Source organism: Hylaeus volcanicus, chromosome 6, assembly GCF_026283585.1.
Source record: "Hylaeus volcanicus isolate JK05 chromosome 6, UHH_iyHylVolc1.0_haploid, whole genome shotgun sequence".
Lineage (NCBI taxonomy): Eukaryota > Metazoa > Arthropoda > Insecta > Hymenoptera > Colletidae > Hylaeus > Hylaeus volcanicus.
This window is the reverse complement of record NC_071981.1, coordinates 17875323-17888785: the sequence shown is the minus strand read 5'-3', so window position 1 is coordinate 17888785 and position 13463 is coordinate 17875323. Positions and strand designations below refer to the sequence as shown.

At 33.8% G+C, this 13463-nt stretch overlaps 2 protein-coding genes across 7 annotated transcripts; both read right to left on the bottom strand.

Annotated features, from left to right (window-relative positions):
• Positions 1 to 51: 51 nt before the first annotated feature.
• LOC128877937 (THO complex subunit 1) lies at positions 52 to 2971 on the bottom strand. Of its 2 annotated transcripts, XM_054125625.1 has the most exons (9): positions 2806 to 2971; positions 2027 to 2719; positions 1685 to 1932; positions 1506 to 1532; positions 1134 to 1433; positions 900 to 1049; positions 682 to 829; positions 363 to 599; positions 52 to 298 (listed from the first exon to the last, which is right to left on the bottom strand). In XM_054125625.1, exons 1-9 carry the CDS (start codon positions 2839 to 2841, stop codon positions 143 to 145), a joined length of 1995 nt encoding a protein of 664 aa, XP_053981600.1. In that variant the 5' UTR covers positions 2842 to 2971; the 3' UTR covers positions 52 to 142. The 2 variants fall into 2 exon arrangements, with proteins under 2 accessions (XP_053981600.1, XP_053981601.1); XM_054125626.1 differs by lacking the exon at positions 1506 to 1532.
• A 985-nt stretch (positions 2972 to 3956) lies between these two features.
• Positions 3957 to 13021, bottom strand: LOC128879098 (E3 ubiquitin-protein ligase SMURF1). 5 transcript variants are annotated; one of them, XM_054127942.1, is made up of 13 exons: positions 12495 to 13021; positions 11294 to 11332; positions 11114 to 11222; positions 10902 to 11035; positions 10537 to 10801; positions 10002 to 10465; positions 9590 to 9839; positions 9333 to 9502; positions 8969 to 9162; positions 8504 to 8901; positions 7968 to 8428; positions 7702 to 7892; positions 3957 to 7644 (listed from the first exon to the last, which is right to left on the bottom strand). In XM_054127942.1, exons 1-12 carry the CDS (start codon positions 12559 to 12561, stop codon positions 7705 to 7707), a joined length of 2739 nt encoding a protein of 912 aa, XP_053983917.1. In that variant the 5' UTR covers positions 12562 to 13021; the 3' UTR covers positions 3957 to 7644; positions 7702 to 7704. The 5 variants fall into 5 exon arrangements, with proteins under 5 accessions (XP_053983917.1, XP_053983915.1, XP_053983916.1 ...); XM_054127940.1 differs by having other exon boundaries at positions 3957 to 7617; XM_054127941.1 differs by having other exon boundaries at positions 3957 to 7614.
• Positions 13022 to 13463: the final 442 nt, after the last annotated feature.

The window sequence follows — 13463 nt, the reverse complement described above, 5'->3', positions numbered from 1 at the left end:
CCATCAAACTAAAATCACCGATGATCAAGGATTGGTATAATAAATACATCATTAGGAAAATTGAAAAAGTTTATTATTAATTCACATAGTAATCTTCACATCTTAAAGTTAATTGCTGCATAGACGATTTTTAAAAATACATTTATGATTTTAAAATAGACAACGCTTCCGTGAACTTTAAACCTTCTAAAATATATGCTAAATTCTCCATGGACGCATCCACATCTTCTTCTGCCCAAATCTCCAACATATTTTTACATTGTTCGTACGGTGTAGGTTTCCCTTGGAAAAACGTGATCTAAAAAAGATGATATTATATAGTCTTTCTTTCCAAATTTTCTTCTTTCTACTACTTCGAGTACCTCCTCATTTGTGTAACCAAATTTAGTTGCTAATTTCTTCCAATCGTTCTTTAAAATATCTGATAATTTCGCCACCATTTCGGGAGTAACCTTCGTTAGTTTTCGCCCCTTAGTATCTGTATTTTCGGGTTCAACTTGTTCGCTCTCTTGTTTTAACACATCTTCATTGAATTCTTGATCGTTCGTTTCCGATGGTGGCGTTTCGCCGGTCTCCAATTTTGTATCGGACTGTGTTTGCTTCGATGATAATGAACAATTGATTTTTAAATGTAAACAACAGAAATGTTAAATATTAACTGAATAAAAGCATTATGCTTACTGGGCGATCTTTGGCAATTTTTTTAATCATCGTTTCAAGGTACTCGGGAAGTTTATTGATAGGATAATTCCCATGAACGAAAAAGTGGGGGCTGCGTCTAGCTAATAACCTCAAAGCTCTCCAACCAAAGTTTCCATCATTTACTTTCCTATGTTACATAGAAACGAAGTTGAGCTTTTAAAATATCACAAAAAAGACAAACAAAAAAATACGCGTACTTATATTCGTCCTCGACCATTGCATTAGGATCTAACTGCATAATGGCTTCTTCAAAGTATGTTTCTAAAGATGGAAGGAAATCTCTGTCTTTGGATTTACATGCTTCAAGATTATTAGGACATAAATTCCATAACTTTGTAAGTTCTGGACTGCGAAGTAATTAAATTTAGTTATTCATATAATAAAAAAAATAAATATTTTTACTTTTTTTTTATAAAACAAGGATTACTTACTTTCCCATGTGATATTTTCCTACTGCTTGAGCATCTCTGATAACATCTCCAATTCTACGTCTCGGTCGTTTCGGTTTCCTCAATTCATCTATATCAATATTAGCCTCCGAAGCTGGCTTTTTAAATGGTGGACAACCTTCGTTTTTCCATGCATTCCAATGCTCTTCGCGTTTCAATATATTTTTGACAGTATCAGCGAAAGTCGGACCATCGGGAGGCGTCTCTATCAGTAACCCGTAAACTTGATCTGTGGTTCCTTTCACCCAATCTACTTGGTCAGGCTTCAGCTCATGTGTTTCACTTAAAAAATTGCAGAAGTTATTGAGACTCTGTGACATAAACAACTCAAACCACTATTTAAGGAAAGCAGACCTTGTCTCATAGCCACTGGCAAGGAAGCTTTGGAAAACAAACATCATTTTATAGCTTTCAAAAGTCATTTTACTATGAAATTTATAAAAAATGTGCAATTCTACAAAGAGGAATTGTGAATTCAATTGTAATAAAGTACGAGTGTTCAAAGGATGCGTACACATAATGCAGATACTTACGCTTTAAATTTAACAGTGCTATTAAGATACTGGAAGAGAATGAGAAATTGCAGCAATACATATCTCCTAAAATTTGAATCAGACAGCTGTAGTTCCAATAATTTCTGATTTGTTAGATATTTTGCAAAATAAGGGGTTTCCTTATGAGAACCTTCCATCGAAGAATCAAGTTTAACAGTAGCCGCAGGATAACTGCGTTGTTCTTCCAATTTGAAAGACGAAAATGCTGATAAAACACTAGATGCATGCTGGAGTAAATATAAACAAAAAATTAAAAGTTTCCAATCTTTTTCTAAGCACAGATTTGAACAAATATCACTAATTGAAATAATTTGAACTAACCGCTGAAAACACTTTCCAATGCATTTTGTGATAACATTGATTCGGATTTCTAAAGAAATCTTGTAGTGCCCAAAACTTTCTATATAAATTATAATCAATTGGTACTTTGGTCTCTGATTTATCTTCATCTTTATTTATTTGTTCCAACACGTCTCCCTCTGATTTTTCAGAACCAAACTCAGTATAATTTTCCAAATTAAACTCACTGACAATATTAAGACCAGATCGTTCTGAGAAAGGGAAAAACTTGGCCAAGAATAATAGAATTCTGCCACAGAATACAGTCTGCTGCGATCTAGATAATCGTCTAAGCAGGTCATTGCACATCCTTAGCAAATTATTTTTACAAGCACTGAAGAATAGATCTTCTTTCCACACAACAACATTATTTTCAACAAATGTGAAGAGTTGTTCACATCTATCAAGTGTCATAGAATCGAATATGTCACCGAGCAACATAACTGGCATACTGGCTGTTGCTAAGTCTTTTCTGCATAGCTCGATGCAGAATGTAATATACGTCTCAAGTAACTGAACATTGGTGTCCACTTGCTCGGATAAAATTACAAGGAGAGTATCTCTTAACGCCTGATCGACTGCAGCTTTTCTATCACTGTCATTTGCACATCGTTCTGTACATTTCTTTTGAAATGTCTGTATGTCTGGGACTTTGAAACATTGTTGCAAGTAATCCTACGAAGAAAACAGAATAACGTTGAAAATATAAATTTTATAACCTCACCGTGATCATCGTACGAACTTATAAACACGATCCTTACACTATATTCTTTTCTTAACGTTTCAAACATAGCCATGGTGTAAAAGAGATTTATACAAGTGTATACCAACAAAAAAACTAATACTTTTATTTCATTATTTATTAAGCATTATGCAAACTGTCAACACAGCTCCTTGATGAAGTATAGTCAAGTGAATAGCATTACAGTACCCCACTTTATCACTAATTAGACTACTGGCGCCATCCGTGGCAAAATGCCCAAGTTCATCGTAAAATAGTTCTAAATTTTAAACGCTAGATGGCATTACCAATATTCGGATACCGACATTGCCGTTATTAGCATAATTTATCCTGTTTTTATTCAAATTTTAACTAGTAGTTAGTTAATACGTTAATTGGCTAAGTTAATAGAATACATACAGCCTTATTTGGCACATCAAATTTTAATTAATTTTATACATACTTGCAGCGCCATCCGTGGCAAAACGCCCAAGTTTGTTGTGAAATAATTACAAATTTTGATCGCTAGATGACGTAAATAAAAATCTAAAAATATCGATACTGTAGTTTTCACATATTCTAATTTTCTTTATTTATATTTGCGTTACTGAATTAGTATCACGGATGGCGCTGCGAGAATGTTAAATATAAATATAAATCTAAATTTAATTATGTAACTAGTAGATATAATTCCTCCTAACATGATTTATATGGCCAAACATACTTTTATTCTGGCAAAATTCCAGTAATCGTTTCTATTTATTAGTATACAGGGTGTCCCAAAAATGTTGGAGTTCCTTGAAAGGGGTGGTTCGGGAGGTGATTTGAAACAACTTTTTCCTTTGCGAAAATGTCGGATGGGGCTTCGTTAAGCAGATATTAACAAAAAACCCCGACCAATCAGAGCGCGCGTATACCGTTGGAGCGGCCGCGGTAGCGAAGGCTACGCGCTAGGCGGCCGCGTCAATGTCCTTCGTGCACGTCGAGTCACTTGTTCGCGTACGAGCGCGGCCGCCTAGCGCGTAGCCTTCCCTACCGCGGCCGCTCCAACGGTATACGCGCGCTCTGATTGGTCGGGGTTTTTGTTAATATCTGCTTAACGAAGCCCCATCCGAACCACCCCTTTCAAGGAACTCCAATATTTTTGGGACACCCTGTATATATATAGTGTAATATGAAGACAAGATTAAAAAAGTTCATACTTTGGATATTTTATTAAAATATACATTTCATCCAAAATACAAAAGGAAAAGATGTATATACAATTATATTTCGAAGGTCCTGCGCAATAATGATAATAACAACGATTACAATAGCAATAATAATAATAAAATAATTGCAGTGTAGTAACATATTCGCAATTTTACATAATTTCCACGCATACCTCGATAAATAAATCCTAAATATCCATGTATTATCGAATAAACGATTCCTTATTTCTGTTAATGTGCATTCATATTTGTTTTCATTTGTCGCTTTTCGACGAAAAGAAATATTTACCTCCAATTATCGAAATGCATTTTTTTATGGGTGTCGATAAATATTTGCAAAATATCCTGCTATTTGGTAGAGTAAAATTCTATTATTGCCAAGCACAAGTATACAATGTACTTAACATGGAATTCGAAATCCGGCCACCACATACGTTTATTAAAAACTCTGATTATTATTAATCGTTGAACGTTCGCACAATTTAAGAGAGCATCTATACCCGTACTTTATTAATAATTATTCTGCTTAATTACGTTTCGCATCTGAATTTCGTGTTGCAATGAAAATTACGTTACATGATATGTATTCAAAATCATTTTCTAATTTTTGTACCCTTTATCTTAATTCATTATTTAATATTGTCTCCTGCTGAATGTCTATAATTGGGGGGCAGTTAAAATATTGTACGAAACAGTTTCCACGTTATTGTGTTACGATCCACGCCGTGCACGAACAATCGAATTCAATTGCACTTATAATAATACATAACTGAAAGTACCTATTTTACTCGCAATCAATTATATCTTAAATATTAAACATTGATTTGTTTGTCCTCGATTACTCGTGTATGTAGCTAGCTTGTAGATCAATTTACTTAAAAAATATGTATGTGTTATTTACGCCATTGTTTGTAATTATTTAACAGCAAGAGATAATCAGAAAGGTGTTCCATACTTTGTAATTACTTAAGGATTATGAATTAATTAAAACTTTCTGACAATGCTTGCCAACATTGTGACATAAATTCATTTCTAGTTGTATTCCAACTTCGGGGTCATTTGTTCTATCATAATCTACACATACACTAGTAAAATTTACGTTGTGATCATTTTCAGACGTTTTTTTTTTAGAATTAGTGAGATGTTTTTTTTTCGTTTTTTTTTTTCTTTAACGACATGCAATATTACTTTTATTCCAAAATATAATAGACATACAATTTTTGTTCTATTCTCATTGACATCGACTCCAAGGCACTAATAAGGCCCTTATCCCCCCCTCAGATGCGATAGATTGAAAAAGTTTATAATGTAACAAACTCGTGGGAGACTTTCATAGCGACTACCATTAATTTAAATTTGAGAACATTAGAGTATATATTAACAATGAATGCGAATCTTGTTATAGGTTAGAATGAAGTCCTCAAACGTAATTAGTGTAAAAATAAAGAGTAATGTGGATAACAGTTTAACGTGATTAGATAATTTCAAATTAACGATATCATTCGATAAATTTCATTTGACATTGTTTTACGAAACTTTTCGAATATATAGTCATTATTATCACCATCATCGTCGTTAACTGTTGTAATTTGTTCTGATATAAACGATTGCCTCGTTAATGTATCATGCAAGAGGGAGAACGATAGTCTATTTATAATAAATCTTCATCAATGCGAAGGCTAAGTAATCAGACCGTATTTCAAAACCGAAAACGGGTGATACTTAAAAATGTAAAGTGTAACAACGTTTCACTAGTAGACATTATCGAAACAAATATTAATATAAAGGTTTGTTATTTAAAACAAAAATGAGAAACACAAATACGTATATAGAATAATAAAACAAACTGTTAAAAACTGTCTCCCACTGTTTCTCCTCTTTTCAAGATATGCTTGATCACAGTTAAGTGCAGAATAACATACAATAATGCAATAATAATACGAAATGATGATTCGTGTTATTAGCCGCTAGATTTTTTACAATAAAAGTAAATGCTAGACTACATGAAGGTTTCGTGTGATAAATAAGTTTCTCTACTCTACTAAAAGCTAGTAAAGTATAGATTATTTTGTGAACTCCTAAAACAAAAGAGTAAATTCGATCAAAATTTTCTAACTTTACATAAACTCATCGAATAAACTCTTTCTTTAAATATGTGTCCTACTTTAAATTAAAGCTAATGTACACGATTCACGATTTAACCTATACTAAAACCGACGCGTTTTCATCGTGCAAAGACGACTATTTGGCGTACACATTATACGCTTGTGTTATTAATTTTATATTAAACTTTATTATTTACATTTTATTAACGCATTCGGCGCTATTAGCTACAAAACAAGCAACAATAAATTCCGTTCGACACGAGTTGCGCAGCAATAACAAAATATGCCGATTGCGTTATTCGAAAGTTCCTCAACGCAAGTGTTACTCGTACGATGATAAAATAAATTTTAATACTGAGAACGCGTACCTCTTTATATTCAATGATAGTACTTCGTACCTATTAATTTCCATTTTAACAAAAATTAATTAAAAACGATATTTTTGTAATATACGTGCGTCGTATACAATGATATGACCATCGACATGAAATCAACACGTTTCGTTAAATAATTGAGAACATGTATAAAATAAAATATTTGACACTTGCGTTTAAGATTATGATATATGTATATATATATATATATATACAAATTTTGAATTTTCTCCCTAACCACCACGAGTCGTATTGTGATAATACATCTGTAAAATACTAGATTCCCAGCACTGTTTTCAACAGACGTCTAATTATAATTGTTTGAATTTGAGTATATATTCTTGTCACTAAACTATTATTTGAAAGGTAATTAATGCGAAATTATTAATTGACTGTGCATATTGATACTACTACATTCGATTAAAAAGAAACTGAAACCTTTCAAGAATGAAATACGTTGTCCCATAACAGGAAATTTATTTTAAATAGTACGCATCCGCGAATTTTAAATGATCTGAGATTCTTAAATTATCGATTTATTTTTGGAGGTATTTCCGTTTAATGTGAGATAGTAATGAGTATATATTTTACAATTGAACAATGTTTTTCATTGTGTGAAAGAATTCATTTTCCACACATATTTGTGCATGCATGATTTTTCTATCATACCTTGAACAATGAAGTCAATTCTTTGATGGTGATCTTATAAGTAAGTTATTGATCCTAGAGTTACGACGGAAAACTTGGTTAATATAAATAAAATCAAAATTTTAGGCCAATCAAAGTATGTACCTCAATAAAAGTATAATTTTCGAGCATCTCTATCAGTCATTGAATAATAAATAGTTAGAGGCCAATATAATCAAAACTTCTGAGGAACCATTTCATTTTAAATGTTCATGGACGAAGTGAGGAAATCACAAGAGTGTTCATATACATGATGTACCAATCGGCAATTACTTGCCGGTCATTACAACCATCAAGGCCATCCAGACATTTGTACAAAAACATTGTCAGAAACATTACTGACATTCTACGTATTATCATTTTCATTTTACAATGAAAATCTCTTTCCTTACTCTCCTCAGATATCATCTCCCGGTACTTTGAACATTAATTTTTAATTTAACGACAATAAAAATCTGTCGACGAATATTTCCTGCTATGAAAATGTATAGTCTCAGTGATTCTATAAAACAGAATATATATATACGCTACACGTAAAATAAGATGATATGTATTTTACCTATTATTCAACAGCAAAACCGCAAGTTTCTTCAACTGCTTGTGTGAGTTTATCAAGCATCTTCTGATAACAGGGATAACTTTCTGGAATATCTATCCTATTGAAACAAGTATGCGCTTTTGGTAAATTTTCACTAGGCACGTCAACGGCATGAATCGTAAACAGACGCGGACCCGCGGCTCCTGTTGATCCTGTAAAAATGTTAAAACGATTATTAACATATAGTTCTTTTTAACATTTCGATTCGATTGGATATATGTTTTTACCTTGCAGAGCTTTAAAACCTTGCAGAGGAACTCTGGAACTTCCAGTAACAAACTGAAGTAAACGAGCTCTCATTTCTTCTCCGTAAGATTCCACAATTTGCCAGAACCATTTTACTACCGGCGTATCGGGTGTACAATGTTTCAATCGTGTGTGCATTTTCCAGTCGTTAATATCGATAGTTCCTAAGCCACCTATAACCAATTCTAATTCCCTCTCGTCAAATGGTCTCAACAGTTGTGGTGGAATTAGTTCGTGAAATCCCTTTTGTAATGCCAGAAACTGTTGCTCGATTCCTCGCATGAAACGATAGTTTACATATAACCGGACATATTCCTTTTTATTTTCTTCAGTTACAGGAATGTCTTTACCGCCTGGTTTTAGTTCATGGTTTTTCAATACACCGAAACTACTATGTTCTACTGAAAATGTAGCATCCAGCACTCCGTCGATACTGTTTTCTCTGTTATTAAAATAAAAATATTTTTGCAATATGTTTTATGAAAATTTTATTTATTCGATATTTTTGTTTACTTACAGCATCCATGTAAGACTCCTGTGTAGTTCTGGATCGACCCCTTCTATATCGGTGAGAGTTATAGCTTTGTTAAGCAACATTTTGTAAAACGGAGTTGTGAAACCGCCATCTATATGATGACCATGAAAAACGGCAATTCCTATTATCCTGCCAGCAAAATGGAAGTACGATAAATGTTCTGGGTTTATTCCTGAATCTGGGTTGATTTGAAGTGTATAATTGTCATCTCTTGAATATTGAAATAATCCATATTGTGGATTTAACATTTCGTGTGATAGTAAATACAACCACTCTCGCGCTACTCCACCATAGTCAAGACCTTCCTCACCACGGAATTTTACCATAAGTCTTTTGCGCATGTCTTTTGGTCGCATTTTCATTATCAATCTGTATGACTCCTGAACAAGTAATTATATATTTATAAAATTTGTGTTAAATTAATCATTAATGTATTTAAACACTCACTTCAAATATTTCATTTCTCGACACTTCAAGTCTACAATGTCCACTTTGAGGCTGAAGAGCGTTCAATTCTGCTCTCAAACACTTTAACTTTGCTACTAAATCTCGTTTATATTTTGGCAAAAGTTCATTATCCATTAGTTCCTTTGGCAATTCAGATACAGTCTGTGCATTCTGGGTCGATGGTGTACTTTCCACTAGATTATAAATTATAAAAATATATGAAACACAAAGGAAGCTATTATCTTTACTGAAGAACATACTAAAAAGATACTTGTCGGAAATATCGTATTGAATAGATTCACTTAATTATGATTCAGTCAACATTGATAATACTGGTATACTTTGAAATATTACTTAGACTTACACGTCGGCGAATTATTATTACTTCCACTTTCTGTCCTTGGCCTTTGTTGAACCATATTGCTTTGAATGCTTGGTGATGCAGGCGTCTCTGCTTCTGACGTTTCACTTGTAGCTGGAGCTGAATTACTTGAATTACTTGTTTGATTAGTTGTACTATTATTTTGTCGCCTACTGTTATTAACAAAAATAATTTTATAATTCAAAAGGAACGAAACATTTATGAATAAATTTGAATATTTTTATTTATTATTAACTTACTTTAGTAAATTGCTTATAATTTGACTGGACAATCTGGGATCAGTAAATTGTGTAGTTCTGTTATTGTGATCCACAAAATAAACACGACCGCTTTGCGTTTGTCGCATTTCCCAGCCACTAGGTAATGGTCCAAGTTCATTTGCCAATTCGTTTGCTGGTAAATCTCGAGGTATTCTAGGATCGTGCCATGTAGACGTACCAGTTGGTACATGATAAAAATATACTTGTCCTTGTTGCGTTTTCCTCATTTCTATAAAGTATAAATTTACCATGTATCATTAATCGATTAACGAGGTAGCTTTTGTAACTTAATTATTAATCAATATTTCAAACGTAATGTGCTTGTAAAATTGACTAAAAAAGTATCTTTTTTTTATACATATTATTCTAAGATTAATAATTTAATGCGTACCATAGCCTCTAGGTAAATCTGGTGGTTGCGGAGGATCATATCTCCTCTCATTATTCGGTATTACACTGTTTCTATTTCTATTACTTCGATTAGGCCTACGTGGTTGACCACTATTGATGCTACGATCTGGTCTAACATTTCCACTTTGATTACCATTCTGTTCATCGGTTACTCTAACAGGACGCCGCTCTCTAATCGACGCTGGTGTCATGTTTCTTGTATTATGTTGATTCTGTTGATTTCTATTTTGTTGTTGAGTAGGTGTATTTCTCGGTGTATTTGAAGCAGAACTATCTCTGCTAGGCGTCCTACTAGGCGTTCCTTCTCCGTTCCATTCAGGTGTATATCTTGTAGGACTTTCTGTTGTTAAATTGGGAGGACTCCCACTGCCACTGGGAGAAGTAGATTCGGAAAAAGGAAGCGGCGGTGGCTCAGGCGTAGTTGGTATAATACCATTGCTAGGCCTATTATAAAAATAAAACTATAAGTAAATTTTATATTAGGAGTTTACAATTTTTCTGTAAACAAAATTTACCGAGCATTCGGACGAATCCACTGCGTAGTTCTCGTATAATGATTAACATAGTAAAGTCGTCCACTCTGAGTTCTTCTCTCTTCCCATCCATCTGGTAAATCTGTTGGACAACTAAGATCTCCAAGGACATCTACTACAGCATTGTGACCAACTGTATTACTCACAGCACCGTTATGACCATCCCGTGATAACAGAGATATAACAATTTGTCCTTTAACCACATCTGTGTCATCTGAATGTGCTTTGCAAAGATCTAATCGTTGATCTACAAAATATACGAGTTTGATAATTATACATTTTGAAAGTAATTACATTTTGTCCATCTCTGTTCAGTACTTCGCATTGCTACATGAAACAATACTTACATCCTGTATCCTTGAGTCTTTGAATTGTAATGGATAATATTCGTACACATCCCAGAAATCCTGCACCTTTCTTTTTATGAATTTTTTTATGATTCCACACTGATATTGTAATGCCATCATTCTTTCCAATGTATCTGTAAAAATAATTAAGAATCAACATATTTTTCTTGTGTATAGAAATGTACTCCTACTTCTAATTATGAAATAATTACAAATCATAATGCTGATTCCATTTAGGATCTAGTGTTGCCTTGCACGTATCCGTACTATGACACTGGCCTGAGCCATCAACTGTGATTTTAGCAAAAGGATCCGGTAGCCCTAAAATAAATCTTATGTGGTTAACCAGTTTTCTACAGATTTTGTCTCATCTTCAAACAAAAGATACTCACGAAACAGATCTTTTCTCGCAAGATTACGGGCACATAAAACTGCAAAATTTATACAATGAAATTTATATAAAAAAATAATTGCTAATGATTTTAAAAGCAAGCAAATTAAATTAATTTTTGTTTATTCATATAATGAAATTACAAGCTTAATCTGTATCAGTATACTTTTACAGTGCATATAACAATCATAAAGAAAGTGATGTAACAAATAAATAAGTAGCTTAGAAGCAAAATAATTTCATAGATATGCAGTAGACTCCCACTTATCCAGTTCTCTTTTTTTTATACAAAACTACCTCATCTAAGCAAGCGTTCCATAACCCACTGATATTCAATAAATATTATTTGTTTACAGGCCATCCATTCATCCAGTTGAGAGGGAGTCTACTATAATTCTTTAAAAGCCTACAAATATCACAACTACACATAAACGTCAATTTTAAAAAATTCCTTTTTCCTGTCATTCATTGCCTTCACCAGTGATTTTTGTCTTCGTAGAGGATGACATTAAATAATAATCCTCGTTGTAACCGGTTTAGATAAGAAAACGGGGTGATTTTTTTTATTGTGATTCTCGTGTACAATGGAGTGTCGCGAACTTTTCTAAATACGACTTAGTTTGGGGTTTGAAAAGTAGCGAAATATTAACAACGCATGTTCGAAGGAAACAATTTAGGCTCGCGCATCGGTACTAGGCGTCTGACATTTGTTAATTGGGCCTATTCACATTCGATTTGATCTCGGCTACGATCCTCATTGAATCAATCAACACCGAGTAATTTTAAACTGAAAAATGCTTCCAACGATCGTAACCCTCCGTGAAGTGTTAAATGTTAAAGGAGAGGCGATGCGGGCGTGACAAGTTCACAAAAATTCACGTCGTTCGGTCTACGGTCTCCCGGAGTGCTCACGGTGGGGTCTTGACCTCCGATAGGGAGTTGCCATAACCAAAGGACGAAAACCCTAGTGAAACCATTTTTGCGTATCTTCTTCGTGTTAGACAGAACGAATGGTAGCCGATATCCGCAAAGGTTGAACTGACGTTTCACGGGGTACGAGCCTCCATAAGGTTTACGACGGTGCCATATTAACGAACACACAACAAATACAAGACACGGAAAGAATCTGCAACGCGTGTTGGCTATCGGCCGACTTTTCCTCTCACGGGTAGAACTCGTTTGTTATTTCCTGATAAACTCACTCGTCAAACGAATCTTCATGGCCCCGTTCCTCCTACTACCGCCCGGATTCGACATTTTCACGCACATTTAACGCTTCCTACTGCACATCGACACTCTAATTAGTAAATAAAGCTGCTGCTCGAAGCGGCGGTGCAATCCGCACACACGCAACCATGCACGATCGACTGTTGCAGCTGATCGACCTTACCGACTGTATCGACTCGAGTCGTTTCTTGCGCGGTCTCGAAACTCGCGAGATATCGAAGCCATTGCGCGGCACGTCGGACGTTTGTGAGGTTGTAACTTCTCTACAATTTTACAGTTAATTTTAAGTTTTACGGTGAAATTCTAGTGTGATTCGTGAAGACGCGGATTGTAATTATTATTGGGAGAAGATAAGAGTCTACTTCGAAGGTAAAATGCATGTTTTATATGATATTGTATAGACTAGTAGACACGTTTGAATCAATTTGGTCGACAAGTATCGAAGAACCTTACATAACGTATTCAGTGGTGATCAAATATCAGCGTTCGCTTGTATTTTCTTTTTCTTGACTATTAAATTTATTCAGTATGTACGTAAAATATTATAATTTTTCTAATCAAATTTAAGGTTTACTAACAGTATGTACGTAAAATATTATAATTTTTCTAATCAAATTTCGTCGGAAATGTAATAAAACTTCATTTAAAAAACTAAAGAGAACGATTTATTTTGCGTAACTGTATGCAGGTACATATATTGCACGATAACATTTACAATATTCTGTTATAAAATATTCGAGGCAATTATAAAAATCTAAAGGGAATAGATGATTACATTTATTATATATTTATCTTTCGAACTTAAAATACTGAGAAATGTATAAATTAACAAATAAATCGCGATAAACGTGAGAAGCGAGTTATGATATGACACGCTAGACAAAAAAAAAAAAAATTATTTCTTCGCGAAAACCGTTGTTTCGTCTTTATGCAGTGTACGAGTA